Source organism: Phacochoerus africanus, chromosome 1, assembly GCF_016906955.1.
Source record: "Phacochoerus africanus isolate WHEZ1 chromosome 1, ROS_Pafr_v1, whole genome shotgun sequence".
NCBI lineage: Eukaryota > Metazoa > Chordata > Mammalia > Artiodactyla > Suidae > Phacochoerus > Phacochoerus africanus.
In genome coordinates this window covers 171,187,319-171,201,344 of record NC_062544.1, presented here as the reverse complement: position 1 = coordinate 171,201,344, position 14,026 = coordinate 171,187,319, and the positions used below count along the sequence as shown (strand labels likewise).

Below are 14,026 nucleotides of genomic sequence, written 5' to 3'. Positions count from 1 at the left end.
CCCTTGGCGCAGGTTCTATCTGCAGTCTGCAGGCCGTGGGGACTGAAAACTAACTGAAATCTAGCATTTCTCATTATGAATTTTAATGCATGAATACAGATCCCGAGAATCTTAGCAGTACCTGTGACTTTCTCAGCAACAGTCATCAGAGATGTTTTCATATCACTTTATAATTGTTGGAGAGCACTCAGCATTAAGCTCATCACCACTTAAGTTGCCACAGTTAAGAGACCTGTCTGTTAAGGAGTTTCTGGAGATGGGATTAAGATGGCAGAATAAAAGGACTGGAGCTCAACTTCTCTCCTAAAAACAACAAAATTTACAACTAAATGCTGAGCAATCTTCAACCAAATGGACTGGAAACCTTCAAAAAGATATCCTACTCCAGAAGACAAAGAGGAGGCCACATCAAGAGGTAGGAGGGGTGATTACATGATATAAGCAACCCCATACATCCCAAGTTAGAAACCCCACAGACTGGAAAGTAACTGGTTTACAGAGACTCACCTACAGGAGGGAGAGTTCTGAGCCCCACATCAAACTCCCATGTGTGGGGATCTGGCAGTGGGAGAAAGAGCCCCAGAGCATCTGGCATTGAAGGCCAGTGGGGCTTGTGAGCAGGAGCTCCATGGGACTGGGGGAAATGGAGACCCCATTCTTAAAAGGCGCACACAGACTTTCATGTGCACTGGGTCCCAGGGCAAAGCAAAGTCTGTATAGGAATCTGGGTCAAAACTGACTGCAGTTCTTGGAAGATCTCCTGGGAAAACAGGGGTGAATGTGGCTTGTTGTGGGGGAAGGACACTGGAAGCAAAGCTCTTGGGAATATTCATCAGTGGGTGCCTATCTCTGGAGGTGGCATTTTGGGAAAATCTGGCCCCACCCACCAGTGTTGAGAAGCCCCAGGGCAAACAGCAATCCAGGTGGCTTTACAGCCCTGTCCATCAGTAAAGAGGCTGCCTAAAGACCCCCCCAAGCACACAGCCACCTCTAATCCCACCCAGAGACAAAGCCCCACCCACCAGAGGGATAGGAATCAGCTCCACCTACCAGTGGGCAGGCATCAGCCCCTCCCATCAGGAAGCCTACAGCAAGCCCCCATACAGACTTCAGCCACAAGGGGGGAAGACACCAGAAGTTAGAGAGGCTACAACTCTATTATCTGTAAAAAGGTCACCATGCCAAAAACCTATAAAAATGCAAAGACAAAGAACTATAACTCAGATGAGGGAGAAAGAAAAAACCCAAAAAATCAGCTAAGTGATCAGGAGAGTCTCAGCCTGCAGGAAAAAGACTTTAGACGGTTAATACTGAAGATGCTGCAACACATCAAAAATAAACTGGAGGCAAAGACTGATAACTTACAGGAAACGCTGAGCAAAGAAATACAAGATATAAAAAACAAGAAGAGATGCACTGAAATAAAAAATTCACTATAAGCAGCGAACAGCAGAATACAGGAGGCAGAAGAATGAATAAGCAAAGTGGAAGACAGATTAGTAGAAATTACAGATGTGGAACAGAAAAGAGAAAAAAGACTGAAAACAAATGAAGAGAGTCTCAGAGAACTCTGGGACAACATTAAAGGCACCAACATCCATATTATAAGGGTGCCAGAAGAAGAGAGAGAGAAGGGGACAGAAAAAATATTCCAAGAGATAATAGCCGAAAACTTCCCTAACATAGGAAAGGAACCACTCACTCAAATCCAGGAAGCACAACGAGTACCATATAAAATAAACCCAAGGAGGAACACCCCGAGACACATATTAATCAAACTGACCGAAATTAAAGACAAAGAGAAAATCTTGAAAGCAGCTAGGGAAAAGAAACAAATAACATACAAGGAAACCCAACAAGGTTATCGGCAGATTTTTCAGCAGAAACTCTGCAGGCCAGAAGGGAGTGGCATGATATACTTAACATGATGAAAGGAAAAAACCTCCAACCAAGATTACTTTACCCAGCAAGGCTCTCAGTCAGATTTGAAGGAAAACAGTATGGAGGTTCCTCAAAAAACTAAAAATAGAACTATCATGTGACTCAGCAAATCCACTCCTGGGAATATATCTGAAAAAAAATGAAAACACTTATTCAGAAAGATACATGTGCCCCCATATTCATAGCAACATCATTTAAAATAGCTGAGATATGGAAGCAACCTAAGTATCCATTAACAGATAAAAGAATGGATAAAGAAGATGTGGTACAGATATACAATGAAATAATACTCAGCCATAAAAAAGAATGAAATTTTCCCATTTGTAACAACATGGATGGGATGGTATTTTGCTAAGTGAAACAAGCCAGACTGAGAAAGGCAAATACTGTATTATAGCACTTTATATGTGGAATATAAAAGATTAAAAAAAAACAGTAAATAAAACAAAAAAGAAAACAGACACACAGACATAGAGAACAAACTAGTAGTTTCCAGTGGAGAAAGGGAAGCAGGGAGGAGCACAGTAAAGGTAGAGGATTAAGAGATTCAAAGTACTATGTATAAAATAAATAAGATACAAGGATATGTTGTTCAGCAAAGGGAATATAGCTGATACTTTATAGTAACTATAAATGAAGTATAACTTTTAAAAATTGCAAATCACTGTTACTTGCCTGAAACATATAATATTGTATATTGACTAACTTCAATTTTTAAAAATACCTACCATATGATAAGTTCTTTTTAAGTATCTGATATGGTGATGATGATGAGTTAAAATATAATCCTGGGGAGTTCCTGTCATGGCGCAGTGGAAGCGAATCCAACTAGGAACCATGAGGCTGCAGGTTTGATCCTTGGCTTCACTCAATGGGTTAAGGATCTGGTGTTGCCGTGAGCTGTGGTGTAGGCTGCAAACACAGCTTGGATCCCTCTTTGCTGTGCCTGTGGTATAGGCCAGCAGCTGTAGCTCCGATTCTTCCCCTAGACTGGGAACCTCCATATGCCACAGATGTGGCTCTAAAAATAAAAATAAAATAAAATCCTGACTGAAGCCTGCACACTCTCTTCCAACTTGTCCTATTAAAAATAAATTTTAAAATGAATAAACAAAAACAAAAAAACACCCTTCAAACAGATATGTAATGTCAGATTCCTGCTAGAAAGGTTTCATCAAGTTATCTTCAGGAATTAGAAAAAATCTATAATGACTCCCCAGGATTGTTCCCTGTTATTGATGCAGGACCAAACACTTATATGAAGAAATGGTTCATATCACTGTCTAGCAAGCAAAGGAAGTCTGTGGTCATCATAAAACTGTCCTTTTGTTTTCCATGGTGTATAGATCATGACGAATGAGCTCTTTGAAAAGCACTACAAACATGGGAGCAAGTTCCTGACTTCATTTCCAGATGGGACAACGCAAATATTGTATCCTTTCTTTCAACAACTTATTATCGTTAGCTTTATTTCTTCACAGAAAGAAGAATAAAGAAAAAATAGATAGGCGTTCCCATAGTGGTTCAGTAGAAACGAATCTGACTGGCATCCATAAGGACACAGGTTTGATCCCTGGCCTCGCTCAGTGGGTTAAGGATCTGGCATTGCCCTGAGCTGTGGTGTAGGTCACAGACGTGGCTCAGATATGGCATTGCTATGGTCAGCAGCTACAGCTCCAATTCGACCCCTAGCCTGGGAACCTCCATATGCTGACAGTGTGGCCCTAAAAAGACAAAAAAAAAAAAAGACAAATATATGAAGGAAAAAATAGATACTACCTAATAGATACTACCTAATCTTACCACCCAGAGAAAAACTATTAACGTCATTGTACATGTCTTTCCATACTTTTTTCTATGAGAGAATATATAATTATTTAAAAGTTAATTCTCTTCAACTAGTTATTCAATGTTTTGTAACCTGCCTCCTTTACATAATATCATACAATAAATACTCGTGAGTATATAATATGTAATAAATACAGAGAGAGGATGCCATTTTTCTAACCATCATAGGGAAGAGCTATAATTCATTTAGCATATCCCCTAATACTGATCAAAGGTGGTTTCACAATTTTTGGCTGTTATATACAACAGCTAAACAGTTTTCTGCATACTTTGCTGCATACTTATCACTTATTTCCTTGAAATAAATACCCAGGAAGAGAAATTCTGGGTAAGAAATTATGGACTTTTCAAAGCTTTAATAGATTTTGCCCCCAGAAACTGCGTGCCAGTTTACACATCCCTGAGCAGCATGTTATTTTTTAATACAAAAGTTCAATATCCATTTTATGGAACACTAAATTATTGATCACTTGAACTTCTGCCTGATGGCCCGGCATTTGCTATCTCGACATAAAGGCCACTTACTATCTCCAGGAAAGTAAAACAAAACAAAACAATGAAATGAGGACGACTTCTGGTGAACCAAGGGCCTGACTTTGTAAGAGAAAATCATTTTTAGTCATAGTTGCCTAAACATTTAGTCAAATCCCAGTAATAAACCAGAAAAATGACTTTAGTGGCATGGGTAGTGTAATGAAGTTTTAATTCCCCAGGCCCTAGAAGGAGTGTATATTTTTGTTTCAATTATATTAATAAATTTTAAGTAACTTCCCCAACTTGTACTATTAGCTATCATTTCCTGTCTTGGCTTTAATCCCTTTTCACTCCCTTGAAGGCTACACCTGATTTTCAAAATGATTTCAGAATCAATTTTGTATTTACCTCTGGACTTTAGATAGATAGGACTGAATATTAATAGTGAATATATCCTCAATATATTTTATTCTTTTTGATGCTGTTATAGTGGAATTATTTTCTTAATTTCATTTTCAAAATGTTCACTGCCAGTGTATAGAAATACAATTTACTTTTATATATTGATCTTTTAGCCTTCAATCCTACTGAACTCTTTTGTTGTTTCTAATACATGTTTTGTGAATTCCTTAGGATTTTCTATATACAAGAGTGTGTCATCTGCAAATAGAGATAGTTTTACATCTTCCATTTCCAACCAGGATATCTTCCTTTCTTTTTCTTTCATAAAATTTTCCTGGCCGGAACCTCTAGCATGATGTTGAATGGAAGTGGAGAGAGTGGACATTTTGTTTAGTTCCTAATCTTAGGGAAAACATCTAGTCTTTCATCATCAATTATGATGTTAGCTGCTGTGGGACTCTGTTAGACACACTTTTTTGTTTTGTTTTTTTTGTTTTGTTTTTTTAGGGCCACACCCACAGCACATGGAGGTTCCCAGGCTAGGGGTCAAATCAGAGCTGTAGCTTCTGGCCTATGCCACAGCCACAGCAACACAGGATCTGAGCCATATCTGTGACCTACACCACACCTCACAGCAATGCTGAATACTTAATCCACTGATCAAGGCCAGGAATCAAACCTGCATCCTCATGGATACTAGTCAGATTCATTAATCACTAAGCCATGATGGGAACTCCTCTGTTAGAAATTCTTTATCAGGTTGAGAAACTTCCCTTTTATTCCTAGTTCACTGAGTCATTTATCACGAAAAGGTATTGGATTTCATCAGATGCCTTTTCTGTGTCTATTGAGATGATTATTTGGTTTTTTGCTCTTTATTCTATCAATATAGTGTGTTTAATTAATTTATTTTTAGATGGTAAACCAACCTTGCATTCCTGGGATAAACCCAACTTTGTCATGGTACATAATCTTTTCTGTATGTTGCTAGATTCCATTTGCTAGTATTTTGTTGAGGATTTTTGTGTCTTATAGATATATTTTGATCCCCATAAAAAGCATAAAATTATTTTGTAATAACAATACCTCCCACTTTCAGAATGCTTTATAGTTTCAAAGATCTCTCCCATAAATTGAATTTATTCCTAGAATAGTTTAAAAAAATTAAAATAACTCAAACGACCTTATCTGATCTCAGCTATCCATCTGGAAACCTAGCCATCATCCGAGTGCCCAACAAGATAAACGGTTTCACGTGTATAGTCCAAGAAGATGTGCCCACTAACCCCGCAATCCTGGCAGTGCTAGATTCTTCTGGAAGAAGTTCCTGCTATCATCCCAATGGAAATGTCTGGTAGGCTTTCTGCTGCCATTTAGTTTTTTGGGTTTTGTAGAATTCAACTTTTCATTTTTTAACTTTATTGAGATATAATTGACATTTACTGCGTCGCTTAAAAGTGTACAAAGTGTTGACTTGATACAATTATATGGTGCAAAATGATTCTCACCATAGCATTAGCTAACACTTGCATCATGTCACATCATTGCCGTTTCTTTTTTGTGTTGAAAACATTTAAGATATACTCTCTTAGCAACTCGTAAGTATATAATAAAGTATAGTCACTGTTACACATTAGATCTCCAGAACTTATTAATCTTATAACCAAAAGTTTTATTAAGTTTTATTTGCTTTTTTTTTTTTTTCTTTTTAGGGCTATACCCACCACATATGGAAGTTCCCAGGCTAGGGGTCCATTCAGAGCTACAGTTGAGGGCCTACACTACAGCCACAGCAACATGGGATCTGAGCTGCACCTGCAACCTACACCACAGCTCACAGACCCACTGAGCAAGGCCAGGGATCAAACCCACATCCTCGCGGATACTAGTCAGATTCATTTCCACCGCACTACAACAGAACTCCCTGTTCTTTGCTTTTAAATGACAAAAATGGATTTAAGATGATGTATTTAAATTAGTGGTCTTTAGATAATAATGTTCCGGGCAGAGACTGCTCACCTGTATTTCTTCTCGTCCAGAGAAAACCTTCCCTGCCTCCTCTTCAGCCTCCCCAGCACCTAACTTCCAGATCCCTTTACCATCCTGGTTTCACTCTTTGGACCCATTTTGGTTTATCAGTAAGTCTTAAATTATACCCAGTACATCAAATTAGTATAGAATTCAGTCACAGTATAACCTACTCCTAAGATTACCTGAGGTTTTCCACCATTCATATGCTATTGGCCAGTATAAATTGCTACTCCCCATGGTTATCAAGTGGCAGGGCTACTTTCAAGGTTGAATTATAATGTTACTGTTTATGATTTTTACTTTCCCTTCTGCCCAGGGTATACGTCAATATCTTGGGTGGTCAATATTCAGATCAAGCTGGCAACAGAATAAGGGCTTGGAATTGGTCAAGTTCCATCACTTCCTCACCCTTTGTTTCATTTAAACCTGTCTTTCTGGCTTTGAACCATCATGTTGGAATCCGCATCTTAGAACAAGACAAGATTTCAATCACTTTTCTAGCAATGGGCCAACAGGCAAGAATCAGTGTTGGAACCAAAGTGAAGGTAGGTACATTTTTAGAAGCAGTTTAAAGCATTTGGAATAATAAGAGTAAAATAATGCTTGTTAGTGTTGTTACTGATAGATCATACTTGCATGTAATCCGTGTACTCCTGTGAATTTTGGAATTCAATGAAAAAACAGTGAAAATTTCAAATGGAACTGAGGCAGCCCTTATTGTCTGTTCTTCCTGCAACCTACACCACGGCTCACAGCAACGCCAGATCCTTAACCCACTGAGCGGGCCAGGGATCAAACTGCATTCTAATGGATGTCAGTCAGATTCATTTCCACTGAACCATTATGGGAACGCCAAGACATAGTTTCAAATCTCAGCTCTGCTACCTGGCTAAGTGGGTAAACTTGAACTTTGATTCCTCATCTGCAAAATGGGGATGATGAATCCCATTTTGGTGGCTTCCCTCACAGGTGGCTCTGAAGATTTAATGAAAATGCAAAGTACTTAGCTTGGTGCTTGGGACTGACTAAGAACTAGGTAAATGATAGATCAATAGAGATGTAGAATTTGTCAATTATACCTCAGTAAAGCTGAAATATATGTGCACATGTAGACAGACATAGAGATCTATGTATACATATTGAGCATATACAGCATGTGACTTTGAGTAAGCTCCCTAAACTCTGAGGACCTTGTTTCATCAATTATTAAAGGAAGAAAGTGCTCCAAACTTTAAAGATGTCTTCAGCCTCTAAAGTCTAATAGTTTAAGTAAGTGGCCATATGACCTCAGGGATCTGCACAAACAGGAATATCTCATAAACACCAAACCAAACTGAGACTTCAGCCAACACAGTGAGGGTCTACAACGTGCTCAGCTCTCTTTGAGCTTCTTCCAGTCAGTCTAGCTACTGCAATCAGCTGTAAGGCTCCAAACAAGCTTCTTTCTTGGTTATAAATTTACAGCATAGCCTCTTTTTGTTATATTACACTTAATGATAAATGCATTCTTAACAGAAATATAAAAAAAATGCTCTCCCTTTTTCTCCTCACTATTCTCTTTTGCAATAATCAGAAAAAGTCATTTTGACATAAAAGGAAGAATTTGATGTCAAAAAATATTTGCTTTTCTCATTCTCATCATCGCCCTTTCTTTCAGTTTTTAATATTACAAAAGTGACATGAATACCTTCTCTTATTTTGAAGATTCAAATGAAACAGAAATATAGAGAATCAAAAATGAGCTTCCCCCTTCACCCTTTCTTCTTTTCTAATTCTCTTCCCAAAGGTAATCACCACTGAAAATTTGGTGTGTGTTTCTCTTCTTTTCACATACATCTTTTTTACATAAAAATGGGATCAGACTATACTGAATATATTGTTAGGCTTGTTCTGTTTTTGTTTTCCACTTAACTTACAAGTATTAGAGGTTTCTCCATGTCTACATTTCCAAGCATATTTGTCTACTCTATTTTAATTGTCACATAACACTTCATATCTATTGTAGTTTATTTATGCTGAATCTACTGCCCTTTCAGTGGCAGTAGACACAGTTACTTAATTCCTTCTCCTGGAGGAATTTCCTCCCCAACTTCCAAGACCTGCTCTCCCTTGCTTTTACTTCCACCTCAGGGGTTACTCTTCACTTTTCTTTGCTAATTTTCTTCACCTCCCCCTTTTCTAAATACTGAGGGGCTCTGGGGCTTGTCTTAGGCACATCTTTTCTCTATCTACACTCCCTCCCTAGGTGATTTCATTAGTCTCCGGTCCTGGTATACCATCTGCTTGCTGATAATCCTTCCATTTATCCCACTCCCTTATTTGCCCTTCAGCTGTGCCCATCACGTGAGTCAGTGTTATCAATGAGGGTTTTGTTTTTATTTTGAAAAAATTTTTAAATCATCAATATGTATTATTTTCAGTTTTCCTCCTAGTGGTCTTTGCCTTAAATCTATATGATATTTAATTGCTACATCTGCTTTCTTTTAGTTAGCATTGGCTTCATTTTTTTTTTTTCATCCTTAATTTTCAACCGTTTTCCGTAGTTTTGAGTTAGCTGTGTCTCTGGCAAACAGCATAGAAGTGGGTTTTGTTTTTCCTCAACCTAAAAGACTCGCTCTTTTAATACGTTATATTTTACTGGTTATTCTAAAATTGTTAACATGTCTTTTCCGTATGCATAGAACTAAGTTCCAAGTCCTCTAGTTAATTATTTTCCTTGACAAAAATAATTTTCTCAAATCTATATATAGACTATATACATTCTAAGGTCCTTTTCTGGCTACTAATTCTGTTTCCTTTGAGTATTAGCATCTCTGATTGGTGAACTGGTGCCTGTCTTTGAGAATCCCTGTTTTCCTGCATGTTCTGCTTACTGAAGTGTGCTTCTGCTAACTGTGGAGGAGAGAGGCATGTGCCATTGAGGGGTGGAAGGAGAGCCCCAGCACCAGGCTTCCAGTTTCAGCCTGTGGGCACCAGCCTTAACACAGAGGGGAGGGGAGGGGCTGCCTCCCAACTTCTTCCATTGCTGTGGACTTTGAGCTCAGAATATGCATGTTTTAGATTAGTGGTTCCATTTGGTTATTTATCTCTCTATGGATGCAGTGCAAGGGGCTTCTTGGTTTTTAGGAATTCCTTGGGATTATTCCTGCTGATAAAAATCTTTCCTATTTCCTAGAACCATTATTGATTTACTCTCTGAAAACGTTTTCTGCCGTTTTATGGGATTTGGGATTGAAGGAACACTAAAAATGGCAATCCATTCTTCATTTCCCAGCCATCTCATCCTCCTTCCCCCTTCCCTCCTTCCTTCCTTCCTTCCCACGCAGGGAGGGATGAAAATGCAGAAAGATACTGGAAGTTTTCAGGTCTTTGGCAGGTAAGTGGTCACTCTGCGGCCATAAGGTAGCAGTCGGGCTTGCATTTAGCCCGCCCCTCTGAGGCCACGCCCCCTCCTGGGCGGGTCTTGAAGCCGCAGCCTGGAAAAACCTTAGGAAAGGCTGGCCTAACAGACCTTTCACCCTCCTGAGGCTGCGAGGAGACCTCGGCCTACATCGTCAGAGGCTGTGAGGAAGCAGGCAGCGCAAAAGGCAAGGAAGGGTTATGGGGCGGTTAATTGGACCAGCATCCTGGAGGTAGTGGCACACTTTAGGAGAGGGAAAGGAGTTTTGCTTTTGTTGTTTTGTCTTTTTGCCTTTTCTAGGGCCGTTCCCGCGGCATATGGAGATTCCCAGGCTAGGGGTCCAATCGGAGCTGTAGCCTCCCGCCTACGCCAGAGCCACAGCAATGCGGGATCGGAGCAGCGTCTGCAACCTACACCACAGCTCAAGGCAACGCCGGATCCTTAACCCACTGAGGAAGGGCAGGGATCGAACGCGCAACCTCATGGTTCCTAGTCGGATTCGTTAACCACTGAGCCACGACGGGAACTCCGGAAAGGAGTTTTACTCAAATGTTTTAGACATTTCCTTCTGGAAAGTCCAGCTCAGGTGCTGGCTTCTCTGAGGAAGGCTGCCCCTAGGGGCCTTACTAGCCTCTGGGCCACGCTCCCAGGAAGGGGGAGCCTGCAGCATCTCATTTCATGCTGGTAAGTGACTTGAATAAATTGTAAGTATTTGAAAGAAATAATCCAAATTCTGTTTGGTCTGTCTGGCCTGCCCTAGTCTCTCAAATCTCCACAGCATCTCAGCTCCTTTCTGTTCAGATTAGGATTAACACGACTGTTTATAGGTAATTAGACTCAAAAGAGAATCCAACCTCAAACTAGTGCCACTTCTCACCCCCTCCCACCTCCTGGTTCCACGGTCACCATTTCCACCACTAGACCCTGAGCTTCCCTTCTCTTTCTCTTTGCTGAAAAGCTGCTGAACCCTAAGGAGATTCCAGCACTCCGATACCTGAATGGAGATGACCTTCTTCTGTTGGCCAGCTTAATAAAGATCCGACGCCTGTTTAACAAACTGGAAGGATGTGTGAATTTCCCCTCCAGCCACGTTTGGGAAAAATTAAAGCAACCTTCCTACCTGTCTTCACTTTCTCTAAAACTAATTGCCCTTTGTCATAATTCTGGTATAAAGCAAGATATGATGACAAGAATAGCAGCTATGATAAAAGAAAACATTTAAAGAATAATGATGGTGCTTTTGTTTGTTTTGTTGAGTTTTTCTGGGAGGGAGATGGGAGAGCTCCCAAAAAAGTGTATAAAGTGACTAGGAAATACCAAGAAGTGTTCTTTATTACAAATTTAAAGCATGTCCTGAGTCATCACTGCATGGCATTCTTGGTTAGAAAACTAAACAACTGACAGCAGAGAATGAGCATGTCAGCAAAAGGGTCTCTATCGGGCAGAGTTCCATCAGGGAAACAGAAAGCAGGGAGGGAGCATGTGCTTCCACCATCATTTGAAAGGTTGGGGAGGTGAAGGTCAAGGAACACCCCTGCTGGCTTTGGAGAAATCTGGAAGTGAGAGAATCTCAGGAAGCCACGAAGTCAACGGCACCAGGTAAGAGAGTGGCAGGGGCTCCCTGAGACTCACATTCCAGTGCAGGAATAACAAGCAACCGCCACCCCCGGAATGCCCACCCTCCTGGCCAGAGGTGAATGATGGCTGCTGATTCTCTCCTGCCTCCGAAACTCAGGCAGGTGCCACTCACTGGGGACTCATAATCAGATCCCACTGGCAGGGGATTATAGGACAGTGTGTATTTCCCCTTCTGGGAGGGGAGGAGGGATGATGCTGAATCTGCAGTGACAGCCCAGCACAGCATCCTCTGCTCAATGATAAAAGTGCTTTAGAGAAGAAAGCAGTTGGGAGTCAGATGTGGAGAACCCAAAAGACATCCCTGGAACCCTGCTTCCTCCTGAATGTCCCAGACGTCTCAGTTCCCTGTTCTTTGAGAGAGAGAGGAATGTAGATGGAGGAGGCCATTTTTTATAGTGAATAACCTATCTGGCGCTAATGTGTAGCAAGAGGGATTAAGCCTATCCACCAGTGTTTCACCAGTTAGGGTGAGATATTTAATCATACTGTTTTCCTGCTGAGGAAGTGTGGGGAGGGGATGGAAGAGGCAGGAGGAGTGAAAGCATGGGATGTCCTGGGAAGAGCTGAGTGCTGGACAGTAGGAAGTAGCTCAGCTATGGGTGGCCAGTGTGGGGAAGGGGTTGGGCTGGTTCTTGGTATTAATCCATTCACCACCTTTTTTTTTTTTTTTTTGCTGTGCCTGGGGCATGTGGAAGTTTGAAGGCCAGGGATTAAACTTATGCCACAGCAGTGACAACACTGGACCCTTAACTGCTAGGTCACCAAAGAACTCCACCACTTTTTAAAGCTGCCTTCAACAAATTTATGGTTATCCAAGAAGAGGGGTAGGGGAGAGATAAATTAGGAGTTTGGGATTAATGTATATACTATACATTACTATATAGAGAATAGATAATCAACAAGGACCTGCTATACCACAGGGAACTCAACTCAATATTCTATAATAACCTGTATGAGAAAAGAATCTGAAAAAAATGGATATATGTCAATATATAACTGAATCACTTTGCTGTATACCTAAAACTAACACAACATTGTAAATCAACTATACCCCCCCCAAAACAAACACCTTTTAAAGCTGCCTCTGATTAACTTACTTTTTAGGAATTGTTTTAATATCAATTTTCTTATCCTTTCATTTCCATTCTTGCTAATTTCCACTGCTATTTTTCTGAAAAAGAGGTTCTGAGATTCATGTCTATTTTTTTGGCCATACCCACCCCATGTGGAAGTTCCTGGGCCAGGGATGAATCTGTGCTGTAGCAGTGACCCAATCCAACACAGTGACAATGCTGAGCCTTAACCTGCTGAGCCATACAGGTCAACTCCTTGAGACTCATGTCTTGATCAGTGCTAAATGTCTCTTTTTTAATTTTTGTCTTTTGCCTCTTCCTTTTCATAGATGAGTGAACTTTTATTTTCCATCAAGTGAGACAGAAATATTGAGCTAGTATGCATCCATATAGCTCTGAAAAAATAACATAACAGTATAGCAGTATAACATGTAACAATCAAAACAAAGCCTTAACTGAATCTGGTTTTGTATATCATTAAAAACTATTTTGGGGGTGCTGAGTCCATACTGGATACTGAATAAGGCCTTGATTAACTAGAGATTAGCAGGATAATGAGAAATGTCTTTTACCAGTGTTGCTTCATGTTTAATAATAGAATTATTTTAAATTATGTTTGGGGAATTCCCATCGTGGCTCAGTGGTTAACTAGGAACCATAAAGTTGCATGTTTGATCCCTGGCCTTGCTCAGTGGGTTGCTGTGAGCTGTGGTGTAGGTCGCAGATGTGGCTCGGATCCTGCATTGCTGTGGCTGTGGTGTAGGCCAGAGGCTACAGCTCCAATTAGACCCCTAGCCTGGGAACCTTCATATGCCATGGGTGCAGCCCTGAAAAAGACAAAAAATAAAATAAATAAATAAAATAAAATTATGTTTCGGAGTTCCCATTGTGGCTCAGTGGTTTACAAACCCCACCAGTATCCATGAGGATGCGAGGTTTTTCTTTTTCCATTTTTCATAATAAAAACCTCTTCAAAAAAATTAAAGTTGTCAGATAGTAATATTGCATAGATTGAAGGAGAAGAAAACACTAAATCCACAGGCTTTTCCAGGTGTAAATTTCATAGAAATTACTGATGTACTTAAAGCTTAAAGTAGTACCAGAAATCCTTGTCTCCTTTCCTCCTGATTTCAGAATTATCACTTTTATTTTATTTTGTATATGAATACTTTACATTATATGTATACACTTTTGGATTGATAAAACAATTATCCTTGGA

At 40.1% G+C, this 14,026-nt stretch overlaps 1 protein-coding gene across 1 annotated transcript in view; it reads left to right on the top strand.

Moving 5' to 3' along the window:
• Positions 1–11,318, top strand: part of ERICH6 (glutamate rich 6) — a 40,141-nt gene extending 28,823 nt beyond the window's left edge. The window contains exons 11-14 of the mRNA XM_047752323.1: positions 3,288–3,373; positions 5,864–6,019; positions 7,013–7,241; positions 11,055–11,318. Of these exons, the coding sequence (XP_047608279.1) occupies positions 3,288–3,373; positions 5,864–6,019; positions 7,013–7,241; positions 11,055–11,318 (735 nt within the window). The remainder of the gene's footprint in view (positions 1–3,287; positions 3,374–5,863; positions 6,020–7,012; positions 7,242–11,054) is intronic.
• Positions 11,319–14,026: the final 2,708 nt, after the last annotated feature.